This window comes from Vigna angularis, chromosome 6 (genome assembly GCF_016808095.1).
Source record: "Vigna angularis cultivar LongXiaoDou No.4 chromosome 6, ASM1680809v1, whole genome shotgun sequence".
Taxonomy (NCBI): Eukaryota; Viridiplantae; Streptophyta; class Magnoliopsida; order Fabales; family Fabaceae; genus Vigna; species Vigna angularis.
Window position 1 is genome coordinate 37,055,256 of NC_068975.1, and position 21,145 is coordinate 37,076,400.

Below are 21,145 nucleotides of genomic sequence, written 5' to 3' on the forward strand. Positions count from 1 at the left end.
ATTGAACAAATAGACAATTTAATTGATTTCTCCTTTTTGGAGGATGAACTTTAGTTTGTAGGATTTTGTGATTTAAATTTCAGATACTCTTATTTAAATTGAAGTATGCGGCTTGATAGTTCTTCTAAAATTTTTAGTTTTGTGTTGACATATATATTATTTAAGTAAGAGATTCTCCTCTAGCAATATGTAGATAAAGGTAGTGGTTTTCTTAAGGAGATTCTGTTTAAGACAATTTTAATCGATTATTTCTTAAAGATTGAAATTTTTTGAAAAGTCTTACATAATCAATTAATTACTTATCATAAGTGATTATATATGTAAAATTAAGGCTTTAGATTTATGTGATTAATTATTTGCTATTCATAATAAATTATTCATAAAATTGGATAAAATTCAGTTTTTGTCTAACTTAAAGATAATTACAAATTCAGCACAATTAATTATTATGATAAAAAAAAATTAAAATGTAAAAGTATTCTAGATTAATTAATACTTTACAGTTTTTATTATAATGACAGTACATTTTAATCAAAATCATGAATAATCTTCACCAACAATTTCTACAAAAACAACTTTTTTTCTAGTACCAACAAAATTGTGAAAAAAAACCTTATAAATATTGAACAGGATCACTTATTTGGAAATCCCACGTGAATTGTAAATAAAACCATTTTATAATATATAAATGAATATAAATATTATCTAACAAACCAATTATTTGGTATCAAATATTATAATATTAATATAATAATTATGATATCTGAACACTGTATTTTTTAACTTACAATTCACAATTACATAAAATATTATTTTGTCATAATATTTTATTTATATTATTTATTATGCTAATATAATATTTTTTTATTAGAAATAGTTGTACTATAGATCTATTTAAAGAAGTGATTACTAAATATTTTCAATAAAATGATATTTTATGTAGTTGAGAAGAGCATGTTAAAAGAAAAGGGAAGAATGACAAGAAATTATGATGTATGGAAGATGGAATACATTGGCATGGGTGCAAATAGCAAAGTTTTTTTAGGGCTAATCACTCTTCGCATCATATTTTTACAAAGCTGGTAGTAAGAGTTTTTTTTTTAAGATTTTTTTAATGAAAATAGATATAAATTCACCCAATTGACGCTAGAAAAAAAAAACATAATCAATGTCAGTTATATACTTTTCCAATTAGCATTTGAAAAAAAATCAAACAAAATATTAATAAAGAATAATATTGATGTCAACTATGTATATATCAATAAAAAAAATAACCAAAACAAAATAGTTCATATTTGCAAATAGTATATTTTGATATAACTTTTATTTAAAAAAAAAAAACTGAATAAATTTCCCTTTCAAATTTTCTTCTCCCTATACTTTGCAAGCTATAAACTAGTTAAAAGAAGACTTAAATGCTTACTTCGTCCTCATGTTAAGAGGTGAATTTTTGTTTAGTATTCGGTTTTAAAAATGAAGATATTGGATCCCTATGTTATGAAAAGTATATGAATAAGGTTTTGTCCGTTAAGTTGACAGCAACGGCCTTAAGTCCATGTTGATGTGGCCGTACTTTTTCTCTTCTCTCTTCTGCTGTCGAGCTTTTTCTCTCTCTTGTTTAGCTTTTTCTTTGATGATTTGTTGAACTTGTTCTTTCTTTGTGGACCTTATTCATATACTTTTCATAACATAGAGAGACCAAATGTCTTCATTTTTAAAACGGGGAACAAAGTAAGCATTTAAGTCTTTAAAGAAAGTAGAACATTAATGTTAATTTGGGTTATATTTTAATTTATTAATTTTTTTTTCATATTCATTTTATCATTCACAAACTTCTATAAATTTTTATTTTTAAATATTTATATTTTCTCCTTTCTATCTTATGAAGAAAACAAACTTACTTTCCTCGTCTATTTCCTCGAATCATTCTATTTGTTCAAATTCACATTCAGAGCCCAACAAAAACCTATAAAATCACAAATTGCACTTCCATTTTCAGAGGCTATACAGCGTAGCTATTAATCTAGTGGACTATATTCTTAATATTGAAATAATTTTAACAATTAAATTCAACAATAATTTGAATAATGCACTAAATCATTCTTTTTATTATAAAATAGTAATTCAAATTTTAAATTAGTGCTCAAGTTTTTTAAGTTTAACAAGTTTTTAATTTAGTCTAATTTAATATTTTGGTAAACCCTCTCTGCCTTCCACCAGACTTACCTTTCTTTGTGGCGCAAGAAACTAATGTAGTGTATGTAAGAACCTAGAAAATAGAGTACTAGAGTAGATCGATATATTAAAATAATGAGATGAACAATTTTATTTTAAAATAATCTTATAATATAAATAAAACTTTCTAAAGTTCGGTTCATTATCTAAATACAATTCATCTCTCTAGAACACTATTCCTCAGAGTTCTGTGACATCCCTCTAGAATTTCTCTTAACTAAGTTGTCTGTTCGACGATCAGGAGATGCTTAGGCGATCCTGGCGTCGAGGGCTACGATCTTGACCGATCAGTTTCTTGTTCTTCAACTGATAAGTCGTTTCCCTTTTCTTCCGTGCATTTTGGGGCTGTGAGCATGCAACAGATTCTGGTTGCATGTGTCATGTACTCTTTCTCTTCAATTCTTAGCTCAATTTAGGTTTTAAAGTTGAATTTCTATCATCAATTGGTGAGTTGTAGGTTTCTGTTGAGTTTCCTTGCGGTGCAAGGCATTGTCGGAGTAACTCTGTGAGTTGGGCTGTTTATCTCTGAGGTAAGGGGAGCTATATATTTTCTTAAATTATTGGTATGACATGTGTGTATGCTAAATTCTGGGTGGCTCTACTGTTTGAAGCATAATTTAATGTTTGGAGTAAATTGAATTGTATGTATTGAATTGTTGAACTGTGAAATTGTGAAATGGTGTTTGTGAACTGATTTGGATGACTTAAACTGCTGTAATTGAACATGTTGGAGGTACTTGATGTGAGGAATCTGTTATGATATTAATTAGATAGAAAACATAGGGAATTAGGCATGTTTTGAGTCATTCTAGAGGAGGTTAAGTAGTGAAAATAGAATTAGGGGTCAAGGACTTAATTAGGCTGTTGGGACAGTTTAGGTAAGTTATTTGTGACTTGTTTGAGTCATTTAAATGGTCAAAAACATGTGCTAAGTGGTATAATTGAATTTGGGTCTTTAAGTTGGGAAATTTGATGTTCTAGAATAGGATTTGGTTCATAACCACTTTAGGTTGGTGTTAGTAAGGTTTAGAATCACTTAGACAAGTCTAATTAAGTATATAAAACAATCTAGGGGTGTTAGAAGTTGGGAAAAATGGTTAGAATTGGTAATTGCTGGTTGAGTTGCATAATTCTGCAGAATTTCGTTCTGCAGAATTTCGTTCTGCAGATTATGCAGACTCGTTGTGCGAATGGATTCGCATAGCGAGTCACCCTGGCGAGATGCTCTATGTCAGGGATTCGCACAACGAATGGGCGCGCTTTGCGAATGGTCTGAGAGGGTTGCTCTCTGTTTGATGATCCGCATGGCGAATCGGGACGCTATGCGACTGGTTGGGGTCTGGACTACTGTCAATTTTATTCGAATAGCGAATAGGTGCGCTCTGCGAGTGTTTAGGGAGGTTGAGCCACTGCCTGGGGTTCTTGCATAACGATTTGGGGCGTTATGCGAGGGGTTTTGGGTCTGATACAATTAGAAGTTTATTCGCATAACGACTTTAACCGTTGTGCGAATGGTTCTGAAGGGTGAGTCTTTGTCTGAGGATTCACATAGCGCGTTGGGTCGCTATGCGAGAAACCTCTGGATTCGCTCTACGAATGTGTGCGCTGTGCGAATGGTCCATGTTTAGTTCACTCTTTTTCTTTTAGTTCTAAGTTGTTTGAAATGAATAATTGAATGCACTATGAAGTATGTTTAAGTGGTATTACATTACATCATTGGTTATTGTTATGAGTTATGTTCCAAAGTGTAAGTTGGTGATTTCAAAGTATGGTTGATGGACGTAATTCCATGAACCTCACGGAGAGGTTACATGGTGGTGCCCTATGTTGTGATCCAAAGTGAACTCTCTTGTTGAGATTCAAGTATGTTTAGAATGAATGCAGGAGCTCAGTCTTGGGGGTTATCCTGAAACTCCAATGGTCTTTCATTCTCAAGTAGAGAGGATTGATCCATGTCGTGAGGAGTAGCAGTAGGTCTTAGTCTTGGGGGCTTCCAGTATGCTCCAAGGCGTGGTACAAACTAACCTCGTGAGTGTGGTAGGGTGAAACCCATTGACAATGACTTTGCAAAGTAGTAAGAGTCACCACGAGTGCACGACCCGCCATAGCTCGACAATCATTCTAAGTTCGGACAGTCAAAGTCAGTATGGTGTCATGTATGAAGAGTTTATGTGATGTGAATGAATAAGTAGGATTGTATGAAACGTAGTAAATGAGTATATGATTAATCCTTATTTAAACTAGCTTACCCTGTTGTGTGCTTGTGTTTTGTATGTATTGGTGTTCTTTCTTCTACGCAACGAGAGAAGAGGTGTCTCTGGAGCAGACATTAGATGGAGGTGATGCTGCGGAGTAGTTAGTTCAGTCTAATCCTGTAGATAGTTTTGAGTATCCTATTGTACATATAAAGCTTTAAATTTATAGTTATTTTTGGATGACTGTAAAGGAAATTCTTTATATTATCTGAATAATTGTTCTATCTTATAGTGTATGTGATGCCTCTTTTCTATAGTTTATACTATATTTTGGGATGTTTTCGGTTGCAAGAAAAATAAAATTAAGATGATGAAAATAGAGAAACATAAAATAAATATATAAAGAGAAAAAATTGGAGTTTACTTGTTTAATATAGTAGAAATAGATAAATAAAATAAAATAATTTAATTAATTTAATAATAAATAAATAGTATAACAAGTTTCTATGTTTAAAAAATATTACTTTTTATATTCTCTTACAACTAGCCAAACCAACTACAACTGTTAATGGCAAAATATGGTAGTTTTTGTCGTGAAATTAATCATTGATTTAACGGGGAATGAATAGAATGACATATTTCTATGTTTATTTGATACAGGATAGAGTCATTATTAAAAAGTGAATTTTTATATATTTTTAACAGAGAAGTAATAAAAAGATAAAAAGAGTAATGTCAAACTAATATAAAAAAGTTATGTATATTAAAATATTTTTTTATATTTTAATAGATTGGGCAGGTCACGAAACTATGTGTGTGAAACTATATATTTTTTTATTTTAATAGATTGGGCAGGTCACAAACAAGTCAGTGGCTTAACTGAAGAGAAATAATTATTTCACACACATAAATTTTTCACGTTAAATTTTTTATTTTATTTTTCTTAAAAAAATAAAAAAGTTAACTTTTTTTTATAATCATTTTTATTTTTGTGTTAAATGAATGTAAGAGAATCATCCTACAGTTATTCTTAATTACATTGAATGAGTTTATTTAAAAACAAAGAAAATGATGAAATTTAGGTTGTTAAGAAAAAGGTGACTCACATATAATAATACTCTTCATTGAAGCTTGGCAATTTTAAATAAGTGTAAATGGAACCTTGAATAAAATACAAATAATAAAAACTAACTAGAATATCAATTAACTTAAAATAAAATATACTTAATTTATTTTTATTTTATATCAATAAAATAAAATAATATTCTTTTAAATAAAAGAAAAATCAAAATTATCTTTATTTATTTTATCTTTCTCAAAAAATTAAATATTACTAAACTCAAAATTAATAAAATAAAATTTTAACGAATAGCTGAAGTTTAAGTTTATCGCAACTTAGACTTAGACGAGGAGAAAGAGCTCTAATAGCTAAAATGATCAAATACATATCCATTTACTTGCTCTGAGTACCTGAATTTTGAAGGGAAACAATGAAATCTTGAATGTATTGGTTATGGAGGTCTTTGTTGCTAAATTTCTTGCCGATCTCTTTAGCATTTTTCCTGTAAGCACTTCCCTCATGATCCACCATTGCCAATTTCAATGCCTTCGCCACGGAGGTCCTTGTGAACGATCCATCTTGCGGGTTTCTTGGAATCTCGATTCCCACTTTCTTCTCTTCCATCACTCTTGAATACAATGCTTGGTCTAGTAAGAAGGGCAACATCACAAGGACGTGTCCAAAGTACAGATTTTCGATCATTGAACCAGAACCACAGTGAGTCAAGCAACCTCCAACCGAGCTATGAGCCAAGATCTTAGGCTGGGGTGCCCATGTTTTCCACACAACCCCACGATCTTTGATCCGATCCTCAAACCCATCTGGCAGCAGCTCAACTGACTCCTTCCTCAGAACCCAGAAGAACGGCAAACCAGAAAGCTCAATGCCAAGACCCAATTCAGTGAGGTTTTCTTGGCTCAGTTTCACCTCACTCCCAAATGCAATGTACACCACTGATGACCCTTTCTGGGTATCTAACCACGCCTTGATTTTAAGCCAATCGGGGCTATTGTCTCCCTCTTCAGAATCCATTACTTGCATCGGTGGAAGCAACCCCACAGGAACCACAGGCTTGTGGTAAAACTCGGCGAGATAATCCAACCACTCTTGCTCAAGATCTCTTGAGCTTCTGATGACAAACATGTCACAACCAGAATTTGCTTCATTCAGATCAAAAACAGGGGAGGCACCGGTCTCGTTAACTTTGACATCTTCTAACAACTTCCTCACCTCGTATGGTCTTAGGCCGATGTTTGTGGGGAAAGGAACCCACTTGGGAGGGCCGTAGTAGTCTTCAGGGTTTGGTCTGTCGGCGGCAGCTTCACCAAGTTGTTGTTTTGGTGTGTCAAAGAAGCATATGCTCCAGGCAGGGCAGGGACTGAAATAGGCACAGGGAATGTGGAGGCTTTTGGCCAGTTGGGGTATCCAGCTGGCTGCAAAATCATAGAAAACCCAATCAGGATTTGAAGTTTTGAGTAGTTGAGCCATAGGTTGTTGGAGAGCATCGTAGGCTAATTTGAGGTAATAGAGTTTGTCGGAGGGAATGTCCATTGTAGAGTCTGCATCTTGTGGGAGATGGTTTTGGTCGGTGTGGGGAGACAAGGGCAATTTGGTTAGCTTAACAAATGGTGTTAAGGTTTGAGAGAGTTTAGGTAAGCGATCTATGATCTTAGGGGTGGATACCAAAGTGGTATAGTGACCCTTTTGTGCAAGGATCTTGGAAACCTCGAAACAGGGGTATACGTGACCCATGGCTAGCCATGGGAACATCACAACATGAAGAGGCTTATCAGAATCTGAAACTGTTTGATCCATCTCTGTACGAAGAAGAGATGGAATCTGCGTTGTGTTTTATATAATCAGAAATGAATCACGAGAAGCACGGACCTTTTATTTTATTCCCCTTCGTATCGCGCATGGTCTTATTCTCCATAATACAAAAATGGAGAGATTCATTCTTCCCACAAAAAATGCATGGTCTTGTAATATAGCGCATTTGATTTTCGGATCCAAATGACTTGTTCTTTGAGTTATATAAAATGCACAGACAAAAAAAATTACTAACAAATGAAGACAAAATGTTATTTTTTATGTTAAATATTTTATACTAATGTATATATAATGATTTTGCATATATAATCAAAGGATGACAAAAGTAAAAGAAGACTGGATCATTTGGTAGAGCAGAAAAGAAAAGATATAAAGAACTACGTGGACCTCATTTTTATTCTTTTAAAAAATGCAAAGAAAAGAGAATAAATAGGGCCAAGCTGCCTCTTCCACGCGATTCATATTGCAATTAAACCACTGCAAAGATTGCTTTTTTTTCTAAGAAAGATGTTACGAAGGAAGGTATCAAGACCATTGTAAATTTTTGGAGATAGTCCAAGCAAGAATAGTCTGCCAATCGAAAAAGTAGAGCATTCAAACAGTGAATAGCATCCATCAGAAATACATAATATTGAATCCCACATTAACACAACTGGGAAACAACTTATTCAAATCATCTCTGGGAGAAAGCATTAGAAACAATATCTCTGATAAAAATAACAACTTAGTAACTTGTAAACTAAGTATATCTCAACTTAGTTTCTTGCAGCCAAACTCTTGAAAAGCAAGAGTTCATCAACCAGTTTTTCCAAATTCAAAAAGGATGAACCACCGGTGCTGGTAGCTTCTTGTGCCTTTTTCTTCCACTCAATTGCATTTTTCTTGAACTCCTTACCCTTCTCACCCTCCAATAACTCGTTTACAGCCTTTTCCACTTCATCCCTGTTAACATTATCACTATCGATCTCCATACCGAAAGCCCACTCACGACAAATGTACCTGCAAATAAGAATTTGATCATTGAAAAAGGGGCAACAGATCAAAGGTACCCCACTTGTTAAGCTTTCAAGAGTGGAACTCCAACCACAGTGAGTAAGAAACCCTGCAACTGCTGGGTGCTTCAAAACTTGTTCCTGTGGACACCAACCCACCAGTAGACCTCTATCTTTGGTTTCTTGAACAATTTCAGGTGGCAAGATTGGGGCCTCACCCTTAACTAAATCAGACCTAATCACCCACAAAAACTTTTTCTTGCTATTTGATAGCCCCCAGGCCAACTCAACAAGCTGTTGGTGTGTCATGACTGTCACACTACCAAAGTTCACATAGAGAACGGAATTGGGTTGCTGTGAATCCAACCATTTGAGACACTCGGAATCTTCCTTCCACAAATTACATTTAATTGAATCAAATTTGCTCTCTGAAGTCTGATCAAGGAGTAAGTCCAGAGGGCCTATGGTGTATAGTTTAGGAAACATCGTGGAGAGTGCTTCCAGCACATCATGCTCCAAGGCATCAAAAGTCGGAAGAATAACTGCCGAAGCTCTTGAAGTCGCTTCGGTCTGTTCTACCACAAAGTCCAAAAGTATATCATTTGGATCTGTGGTGCGATAGATGTCAGGAAGATACCTCAGAGTGATATCCTTCATGCCAGGTATCCAGTCTATGACAGTGTCTAGATGCCCATTAGTCAAATAGCTTGCATCTGAAAAACAACACCATAACGATAACGAAAAATAATATATACATATTTTAATGCTGATTAATTCGAATAAAGTTAGAGTGAAGAATATTGTATGGTTCCCACCTTTAAGTGGTGTGAGGCCTCTTTCCATGAGATTCTTGCATTGTTTGTAGCTCATGACACCAGAAGCACTGTGAGTCCAAAAGAATATGTTGGGTAACCCAAATTGCTGAGAAGCTTTGAGTGTGAAGGACATGATACCATCTGATAAAATGAAAGTTACTGGAGGAGTATGATGAGAGTGATTAAGTTTTGAGATAAGGTTGCATAAGGGCAGCAAAGAATTCTTTCTGGTGGAGTCACACAAAGCTGGAATGCTTTGAGTTGCATCCATGTCGGTGGGAGGGAGACCGTCTGGAATGGCCTCGAAGTGGAAATCTGAGAGGCCATTGAGGGCATCAGGGCCTCTAGATTTTAGGAGGCGTCGGTGATTGAATTCAGAGTTCACAAAGGTTATGTAGAAGCCTCTGCTGTGGAGGAGCTTTGCTAGTTTCAGAAATGGATTTATGTGACCTTGTGATGGAAATGGGATCAGAAGAGCGTGTGGCTTCTTGCTTCCTCCTTCTGAATCCATCTTTGAGATTATTCAGTTTTTTTGAGAGGGTAATTGTAGATGACAATGAAACATCAAATGAATAACGACTGAGTCTGTCTGTGTTCTTTGGATATGGTCGGATTTTATTATGGAAATTTTTAACAACTAACCGCATTTGTGATAATTGTTTCAAATAGGATAACAATTTTCTTTAACAATAATCATTTACAACAGAATATGTGTAACAGTGTCATTATTTTGGTATGTATAATCACAAATTATTACATACACGTTAAAAAGTGGTCAAAAAAGTTATTAAAAAAACCTTTTCCTTTCACATATACATACCATACACATTTTATTATTAAAAATAATTGTTAGCATATTTCATTGTTGTTTTATTATATTCTTCCTTCAATTTTGGATGTCGCAAAATTACTGAAATTGTAACCAGAGGAGTCACAACACACCAAAGTTGATAAGAGTACATATCCCAAGACGAATAACCTTATAGTAGAAGAAAATATAATAAAAGGGTTAATTCAATTGAAAAATATACTTTTACCTGCAAATTTTTTTATATTTATTTAATATTATTTTTTCTTATTTTTTCTTTTTTTCTTTTTTTAAAAAACTATAAAATTTTTTTTTTTAAAACTATTTTATCTTTACTTGTAAAATAAATGTCAATTCAATTAAAACGATAAAAAATGTTGATAATGATACTTTAACAATAACTTTTTGACAATATTTTAACACTATCTACGTATCATTCTGTAATTGGTTCATATTGGTGTTTATGATTATTATTATTAACTGTGAAATAATTTTAAACCAATTATAGAATGACACGTAAATGATGTTAAAATGTTGTCAAAGTATCATTATCCTAAATGAATTTGATTTATTATGCATTAAAAAGTAACGATATTTATTCAATTGATAGTTGATGTAATATGTGAAATAAATATCATAACACTCTTTTATTTTTATTTGATATAAAATATAAAAATAAAATGGTTATAAAATATAGATTTTTTATTTTAAAAGATAATAATATTACTAAATAAATATAAAAAATTTAAGTATATTTAATAATATTTTTTATTAAAATAATAGTATCATGATAATTTTTATATTTATTTATATTTGTTTGACACTTAATATAAAAATAAAATGATGATAAAGTTTTATATTTTTTCAAAAATAAAAAATAGAAGATAGGAAAGTTAGCTGTCTCAGATAATATATTTTTTTATTAAAACCACGTGTTTAAGTTACTATGTATAGAAACATGAAAAGAAGCACACTTTTGTCTTTAAATAAGACTTTGCAAAGAAAACATCAAAAGTTTAACCTTTAAAATAATTGAAGAATCTTAATTATGCTGTTCTATTGTACCATACCACTGCTCTAGTAGCTTCTCTATCAAAAAGCTGCCAGTTGCTCCTTCCATAAATGGGAATAGTTCAGATTAGTTCAAAAACTTGAAATATGAGGTTTATAAGATTTTTTTTATGCAGTGTTTAATTTTATAACCACGTGAGACTTAAACATATTTTTCCTTTTCAGTGTGGGTGATAATTTATTGATGTTTTTTTATTTTTCCAGACATTATTTTATACGCTATGAAAATTTTATCGAAAAAATTTAGTTTTGAAAATTTTACTCCAAAAGTTTTGAAAAATTTTCAAAATATATAATTTAAAAAGTTACTTTTACATGAAGTATAATATCGTTTTGAAAATTTGGAGGTGCGCGTAGAAATTGTAGGCGTGCAGAAAGTACAAGCCGACATGAAAATAAGAGTCTTTACACTATTCAATGGCTTGATAGGCTTATGCAGCCTTGTATGAAAAAATTGGCAAGTTTCATTTATATATTTATATATATATATACATATATATATATATATATATATATATATATATATATACATATATATATATATGTATATACATGTATATACATACATGTATGTATATACATACATACATACATGTATGTATATACATACATGTATGTATATACATACATGTATGTATATATATATATATATATATATATATATATATATATATATATATATATATATATATATATATATATATATATATATATATATATATATATATATATATATATATATATATATATATATATATATATATATATATATATATATATATATATATATATATATATATATATATATATATATATATATATATATATATATATATATATATATATATATATATATATATATATATATATATATATATATATATATATATATATATATATATATATATATATATATATATATATATATGGGTTTGCTAACGTGCATATGTCTGTTTTTCAGTTGGTACATTTTAGCAATGTGTATCGGGTTTCAGTAGACAAAAATACCTTTTTATATATCATAGATTCTAACTTGTAAGGTTAAGGGTATTTTACCGACATTTTCTCTATCATCCTATCCTATGATAGCCCAACTGAAATAAATGAGAAACATTGGCTGTTAAACAATTTTACAAAAATGATTTTATAATGAGTTTTCATTTTATAACTTTTGTCTTATCTAATTTTATCCAATTTTTACAAGCTTGGTAATTGACCTGGAAAAAATAAAAAGTACTCAGTTGTTAATCAATTTCTTATAAAAAATATTTTATAATGAGTTTTCATTTTATAATTTTTGTCTTATCTAATTTTATCTAATTTTCACAAGCATAATGACATTAAAGGAATTGGTAATTGGTTTGGAAAAAATCAGAAACACTCATTGTTAAACAATTTCTTACAAAAAATGATTTTTTAATGCGTTTTCATTTTATAATTTTTGTCGTATATAATTTTATCTAATTTTCACATATGATGAAATTAGAGAAGTTAGTGAAAACGGTGAGATTGAAGAGATCTTGAATGAACATTTGTCTGAAGGTGAATATGTCAATGACTCAACCCTTTACAAAGCCAAACTGTTTAACCACAATTGTTTACGATTTTTTCAATTGGGGCTATAGGAATGATAGAGAAAATGTTGGAGTGAGAGAGATGAAAGAGAAAAGGTTGAGAGAAATGAGAGAGGTGAATAAGGGTTTGGTTTCTTTTTTTAGTTTTGAAAATGAAAATTAATAAAATATCCTTAACCCATTAATTATATATGTATATAGAATAAAAACAATTTTTTATTTTGTATTGAGACGTGAGTGATAATATTCCTGTTGATATTTTTCATTTAGATGTTTTTTGAAAGATCTATTTATCTTGCTTGACTATAAATTTAATAGTCTATATTTCTCAAGAGTGAAGACTTTGTATGACATTTTCAAAAATAAAACTGTAATAAAATTTCAGTTTTAAAATAAATAATACAATTTATCCCTTAAATGATCGATTGAGAATAAACCTAATTAGAATATTAAACAATAAATAAAAGGTACAAACAAAAATCATAACATACACATGGAAAATTAAGTACGAGCTAGCATTGACAATAAGAAGTTATCCAGGAACCAAAAATCTGACTATGAATAACTTTGAAGTAAAGGTTATTAATTTTAATTTCATCCAGAAAAAAAAAAGTCAATAACAAGATATTTTTGTGCAGACATGGAATCATAAATTACGAAAATAAATGTATGTTAAAGTTTCTATATATATATATATATAGAATTTCTTATTAAAAAAATAACCACGGTAATTATTTTTCTTTTTTTACCAAAAGTAATATGATTTATAAAATTAAAAATAATAAACACATGATAACCAACAAATTTCATTATCTAATATTTATATTAATTATATAAAAAAGTTATAATTATTAAATATATTATCTTTATTTTAAATTTATCTTTTATCTTTAATTTGTTTGTTATTATTTTTTATTTGTATTTTTGGTTTCACTCATATTTCTTTTATTGTAAGTAGAAGACTCTATGTGTATATTCAACACAAAAGAGATTAATCTCATATATAACTTTTTACTGTATTCAACAATTTTATTGTCATACTCACTAGACAGTGAATATACTTGTATCTTTATCTCTATATTCTTAATATCAATTAATTAATTTTAATAAAAAATCAAGAAATATAATATTATCAAATATTCAATGTAAAAAAATATTTTTATTTTGTTTCCAATATCAAATATTTAAAAATAAATTATAATAATATATATTTCAAATTAAAATACGAAATAACATTTGATAATAACAAATTTATTAAATTTATAATGTTAATGAAACATGATAAAATTAAAAAATACTTTTAAAGTTTTTAAAAAATAAACATATTTAATTTCAAAAATGTAAAAAAAAATTCTTGTTTTTTTCTAAATTCTAATTAAATCTCTATTTAATTTCAAAAATATTTAATTTGTTTTTCTTCTTTTTACTAAATTCTAATTAAATCTCTTTTTATTTATATTATGATAAAAATCATAATAGACCAACTCAAACAACAATTAATAATAATTAAAATTTAACATAATTTTTTTATTTTTTAACTTTTAGTGATAAATAAGATTGATGACAATAACATTCAAATTATTATATCACAATATAAATGAATTGGTTTTGTATAATTGTAGTGATAAGATTAATTACATATGACTTAAAAAAATATAAAAAATTATCAAATTAGTATTAAATGATAAAAAATATGAAATAAAAATATTAAAAATAAGTTAAAATAATTAAATGTGTCTCAAAAATAAGTTAACACACATAAACGTTTCTTCAACAACGCCATTTTGACAATAATTTGACAACGACACATGTCGTTCTGTCATTTGTTGTTTTAAATGAATTTTTAAAAAAGTTGATATTTATTTTCGAGGGCACTTTTGGAAGAAGAAGATTGCTGAAACTTGTTTGTGCCTTCATCTGTTACGACAGTCTCTCTCTCTCAATGTCTTACGAAACTGTGGCCTTCATCTCTATCATTCTCTCTCTCAATCTCTTACGAAACTCTGTCTCTCTCTCTCTCTCTCAAGGATATCCATTCGAAACTCTGGCACCACCGAAGTCTCCTTTCTTCGTCGTTGTTCGTTGGTGCTTGGATTCTCCATTCGAAAGTCTCAGTCCACCATTCGAAACTCTCGCTCCGCCACCGAAGTCATCTTTGTTCACTGTTGTTCGTTGGTGCTTGGGTCCACCTATTCTCTGCAGGAAGTCCTTTGTCTCTGTGCGTCATTGAAGTCGTGGGAGGAAGTCTCGCTTGGGGCCACCGTTGGCATCTTTTATCGAAAGGAGAGGTTTTTTCGCTGTCGCCGTTGTGCTTTTGGGTGTTGGGTGTGCTGGTGACTTTCTCTGCAGCGTGTTTTTCTTTTTTAATACAAAGGTATTTTGTATTCGCACACTTTGTATTCGCACACTTTCATATAAGCTAGATGAGATCCATCACATTTTTGCCATATATTCAATGACCTAATGTATTCATTGGTGTAGGGAACACATCCATTCACATGGAACTCAATCACCCATTCACAAGAAAGCAAAAAGTCACAAACAAGAGCAATAACCACTATGGGAAGTAGTGTTTATCTAACTGGGGAGTACAGTTGAAGTTTCTGTACAAATGAACCTTTTTCCTCTGGTAATCGATTACAAGACCCCTGTAATCGATTACCAGAGGAAAAATGGTCATTTGTACAAACACTTCAATTGTACTCCCCAACTAGATGAACACTACTCCCCAGGTTATTTTTATGTCCTTATGGGTGATTTCTTCCAGTTTTTGCATGGATGTCTCATGTTGCTAATCCTTGATGGGAAGCTTAGAAAAACGTTGTTTTTGGGAAATTAACTGCATCTACTAAAGTGGTCTAAAAATTATGAGTTGGTAATCATTTGAAAGATCTTTGAGTCTACATTCCAACAAAACAAGAATAAACTCATTTGGAGTTCGGTGGAGAAAGTTATGAGCAAAACAACCAGCAAAGGTCAAAGGTGGTAGAAATATATAAAACGTTAACTTTAAGGAATTAACTGCACCTACTCAGGTGTCCAAAAATTATAAATTAGTAGTCATTGGAAAGATGTTTGAGTCTACTTTCTAATAAAAAAAGAATCACATCATTTGGAGGTCTGTGATAAAAGTTATGATTAAAATAGTCAGCAAAGGTCAAAGTTGACAGTATGGGTTATGCACCTCACCTCAATTGGAGAAAACCACCTAAATGGACATTTTTATTTTGAAGAAATCAATGAACTAACCTCATTATTGATGCAGGGAGCTCACCGAATAACATTGAACTCACTCACCCATCTCAAAAAAGGAAAAATTCAACAAAAATAGAGAATGAGGAGCAGTGTTCATCTAGCTGGGGAGTACAGTTGAAGTTTCTGTACAAATTACCCTTTTTCCTCTGGTATTCGATTACAGGGGTCTTATAATCGATTACAAGAGGAAAAAGGGTAATTTGTACACAAACTTCAACTGTACTCCCCAGGTAGATGAACACTGCTCCCCAACACTGTTTTTCTGACCTTTGCTACTTGTTTTGTTCTTAACTTTCTCCACTGAACTCCAAATGAATTGATTCTTGTTTTGTTGGAATCTAGACTCAAAGAGATTTCCAACAAAACAAGAATCAACTCATTTGGAGTTCGATGGAGAAAGTTATGAGCAAAACAACCAGAAAAGATCAGAGGTGGTAGAAATATATCAAACGTTAACTTCAAGGAATTAACTGTACCTACTCAGATGTCCAAAAATTATAAATTAGTAGTCATTGGAAAGATCTTTGTGTCTACTTTCTAATAAAAAAAGAATCACATCATTTGGAGGTCTGTGGAAAAAGTTATGATTAAAATAGTCAGCAATGGTCAATGACCGCACCTCATTATTGGTGCAGGGAGCACACCCAATAACATTGAACTCACTCACCCATCTCAAAAAATGAAAAAATCAACAAAAATAAAGCATGGGGAGTAGTGTTCATCTAGCTGGGGAGTACAATTGAAGTTTCTGTACAAATTACCCTTTTTCCTCTGGTAATCGATTACAAGCCCCTGTAATCGATTACCAGAGGAAAAAGGGTAATTTGTACAGAAACTTCAACTGTACTCCCCAGCTACATGAACATTACTCCCCAAAGTCATTTTTGTGTCCCTATAAGTGATTTTTTTTATGTTTTTGCATGGATGACTCACGTTGCTCATCATTGTTGGTATCAAGTGCATCAAAACACAGTTTGGCCCACTTAATTGTGGATGAAACACATGTTGGTCATCATTGATGGTGTCAAGTGTATCAAAACATAGTTTCCCCCCACTCAATTGTGGAGGTAAAAACTCTTATAGGTGTTTGAACCAAGGTAGTTCAAGTTCATGACGATTTTTGCACAACTCGTAGAGCAAGAACTTATTAACTTCCACAATCAATTTGATCGACAACCACCTTCTTAGATTACATTACATTGTATACTATTATGTACCTTTTCATTTCAAAACTTGTTGTTTCGTGAAATGTCATTACGTTTTTTTATTAATGTATGTGCTTTTTAATATTGTTATAATTTTTCATTACTCAATACCCTTCATATTTCTTTTATATTTGTTTAATATTGAAGTATTCCAACTTGAAGTGTTCCATTAATGATTCATCCACAAAACTTTCAAACGACAGTCATAACGAATCCAAAATATTCATGGGGAATGCTTAAGCCACGTCTGGGTAGTACTCTTCAACTTTCAGTACAAAAGGGATTTTTCTACTGGTAAGCGATTACCAGCTCCCTATAATCGATTACAACAACATTAGTCATGTGTTAATGGTGCAAGAACTCACCTCTCAACCTAGAAACACCTTAACTTGGTCTTCCATCCACATAGGACTGACCTAACTTGAAATTTCTTGTTGTGAACACCTTCAACCATGGCCAATAGGGATAATTGTCAACACTCAATTTCGTCCGGATTGATTAATAAATTTGCTTTCATAAAAAAAAAAAAAAAAAAGATTATTTCCTCGCTCACTGCATCTGCAGCATTGGTGGACCCTCCACAAGGTTGTCACTTCAATTCTCAGTTTTGTTTGTTTGTTTTATTCTCTGTTTGTTTCTTGTGTATTTTGAAATCCAGACGAAATTAGTATTTCTATCTTTACTTATCTTTTACTATGATAATATGAAAACGTTGTTTATCATATCATCTAGTAAAATCTAAGTAAAGAGGGGCAGCTGTCAACACTCAATTTCGTCCGGATTGACTAAATATTTTTGTTTTTTGTATTCTCCTCATAAAAGGAAAAATTTAAAAAAAAAATGTATAATAAATAAAATAAAATAAAAAAAAAAGTAAAAATAAAATATAAAAAAAAAAGAAGAATGATCTCGCGTTCGTCCATACAGTGGACGTTCGTCCGAATAGTGAGCGTACGTCCTTCTTCACTGTTTCTGAAAGCGTTCGTCCGTCTTTCACATTTCGCGTTCGTTTCCATCCAATGTATGAAACCGTTCGGCCAGATGTTCACTAGTCGACCGTTCAGCCACTCGGTCCTAGAGGACGTTCATCCTCCATTGAACGTTCGTCCATTATCATTGACGTTCGATTCTTTCACTATTCGGCCGTTCGACCATGTGTTAATTTAGGACGTTCGTCCTCAGTTTCAAACCGCTCGTCCTTGCCTATTGGGACGTTCGTCCTTTTCACTGTTCAACCGTTCGTCATTTCGTTTCCTCTGGACGATCGTCTTCAATCCTTCGGCCTGATTAGTGAACGTTCGATTTTTCTGTGGTTGACCTTGTGAACGTTCGTTCTCTTCTACTGTATGCGTTCGGTTTCGTTTCGTTTGTTTTACCTTGAACGTTCGGTATGGGCGTTCGTTCGTTTTCGTTAACGTTCGTTCGTTTTGGTGGCACTCCCGTATTTGACCGAACGTCCAAAAGGTTGGTGGCTGCATTTTAAATTTGGTCTGAGTTTTCCACCAAGGATTCTCACCTCCAGCTGCCACTGTTCGCCTTTAACCGTCTGAGGAGCCACTCACGGTAGGGGGTTTCTGGCAGCGTTTTAAATTAAAAAAAGGGGAAACCAGAGAATCATTTTGCTGGCACCTGAGTCTGCCTCCCATTCATCTTGCTCCCACTTACCTTCAGCACCCTGGCTTCCACTCAACACCCAGACGGCAGAGAAATTCTTGGAGGTACATGGTGAAGTAAACACGCGGCAAGTAGGAGACACCACTTACAGTATGGGTTTTTGGAATTTAAAAAGAGGAGAATCAATCTGCTGAAGGCCATCTGAGTTGGTCTCCCACGAACTTCAATCTGGCATCTCTGTACAGATTCCAGATGGCATCTGTAAAGCCTGCAACGTCCAGCAGCTCTATCTTCATCCAGCAATCACCAAGAGGAAAAGAAAATATCACGGCCTTCACATGCAAAATGATGACCAGCGTTTCATCATGGCTGGGAGAAGCACACCAGCACGGCAGAGCAATGATTGGAAGCACATGGTCATGCGGCCACTCTGAAAAATCACTTACAGTATGGGTCTCTGGAAATTAAAAAGAAGCAGAGAATATTCCTGGCTAACACTTCCACTTGTCTTCCACGTGCGCCCACATGGAACCTCTGCTGATTCCGTCTGCCATCTGAAACGCATGCAACACCTGGGGCTTCCACTTACCTTCAGAATGGTTACCTTATTCGAAAAAAAAGAGAAATCTCCAGAAGGTCACCTCGGCATATCCATCTTGAACACCCATACCTTAGATACAGCCCACACTCTGGACCCCTCTGGAATAATCTTCAGGGACCTGGGGAAACTGCCTGGACCGGATCTTCATTTTTCAAGAACCCAGACTCCACTGACCCGGGGAGGATCATCATTCGCATACAGCCCAGATCATCACCACCCCTGCATATCCATCTCGAACAGCCACTGTCACAGCCACCCTAAAACACCTCATAACTACACCACCATCACCACCACGAGTCCCCACCGTATCCAACTCCACTATCTCCACTTCTCATCATCACTCACCTTTGTCTCCCACTCACCTTCAACTCCCATGGCCATCAACCTAAAAACTCCATTGCCTGCAACCATCATGCAGAGGCATTGACCACATTACTGAACACCATGGCCTTCACCTCACCACCGCAAGCCACCGTGAAGCTTCTATCACGCACCACCACGTTAAAACTCTGCATGCAGTAGTCTCCATCACAGCCTCATCCACCGCCACACAAACTCACCATTTCCTCCTCTTTATTTTTTTTATTATCACCAACACTCACCACCAGCCCACCATATTCATCCCTACCCTTCGGCCATCACTTTCATCTCCAACATTGTTCCACCACTGGACCTATAATTAACCCTTATACATTATCATCTCCATCCATATTCACCCATTGTCACAGCCACCCTCAAACGCCTCGTAACTATGCGACCATTACTCACTACGCCGATCATCCTCACCAAACCAAACTCAACCTCCAGCATCATCATCTTCATCCATCAGATCCAACACCCATAGCCAACCTCATCACCTTCATTTCCAATACCCCTCACGACCATCTTTCTTCATCCTTATACCATTTCATGGCAGCATCTTAATCTTCATCCATTTCCAATCACCAACACCCACAACCAGCCCTCCATTTTCATCCTCATTTCCAGTAACTATTCTCACCCAGTCATCACCTTCATCCGTATGCACCAGTCACCATAGCCATATCCACACTCACGGCTATCACCCTTCCACGTCTTCATTCACCAGAGAGAGGAAACCGCTAGAGAGGCTATGGGAAGGGGAATGCCATAGAAAGAGGAAGGAACCGAAGTGGAAAGGAGAGATCCGAAACGAATAACTGTGGGTACTGCGAAGAAGCTGCAAGCGGAGAGAAAGAAGAAAGGAAGATTACAGAGAGAGCAAAGAGGAAGCTACAGGAAAGAGCACAACACTTGAAGAAGGCCACGGAAAGCGGAAGAAATTAAAGGAAGCTTCAAGAGGTGTGTGTTTAAATTGCGAATTGTATTCATTGTTGAAATGCATCTCTGAGGTACGTAAAACTATTTAGCTATGATATGGGACTGCACGTCAAAGATTATCTCGTATGTTGATTGTGAATTATAATGTTGCACTGAGTTCATATTATCTTTCCCATGCCCATTATTCAATCTGAATTTCGAAGATTCATGCATAATCCACCAATTCATGGTTTCATCTTTCTATCAATCAACCATATCCATACTCATGCATCCGGCAACCCTTAACACAAACCAAATCACCCAGCCACCTTACGCCATTATCACTGAGACCACTGGTTCATTACCGTTACCTCCCACCATACACCAACCGGGAAACCTGATACATCCGGCAATCCTTCAATCACCACCTCTGACCACCACCAGGAATCCATCTTTGAGTCACAGCCGCACTATCACCTTGCTTCACTACTCCCAGCTAAACTTCTCTTCCTCTCAAATCGCACCCCCATCTTCATCATATTCCCATCTAACCCAACACTACAGTGGCAGTCACTGTAGGCCACCATCGAAACTACTTTCGTCACTGTGACC

The 21,145-nt window shown here is 33.3% G+C and overlaps 2 protein-coding genes across 2 annotated transcripts; both read right to left on the reverse strand.

Moving 5' to 3' along the window:
• Positions 1 to 5,775: 5,775 nt before the first annotated feature.
• LOC108323430 (soyasaponin III rhamnosyltransferase) lies at positions 5,776 to 7,464 on the reverse strand. Its single transcript, XM_017555887.2, has one exon. It carries the CDS (start codon positions 7,303 to 7,305, stop codon positions 5,884 to 5,886), a length of 1,422 nt encoding a protein of 473 aa, XP_017411376.1. The 5' UTR covers positions 7,306 to 7,464; the 3' UTR covers positions 5,776 to 5,883.
• A 226-nt stretch (positions 7,465 to 7,690) lies between these two features.
• On the reverse strand, positions 7,691 to 9,733 carry LOC108323429 (7-deoxyloganetin glucosyltransferase). The gene is made up of 2 exons (XM_017555885.2): positions 9,128 to 9,733; positions 7,691 to 9,025 (listed from the first exon to the last, which is right to left on the reverse strand). The coding sequence occupies exons 1-2, from the start codon at positions 9,636 to 9,638 to the stop codon at positions 8,076 to 8,078; spliced, it is 1,461 nt and encodes a 486-aa protein (XP_017411374.1). The 5' UTR covers positions 9,639 to 9,733; the 3' UTR covers positions 7,691 to 8,075.
• Between the last annotated feature and the right edge of the window lie 11,412 nt (positions 9,734 to 21,145).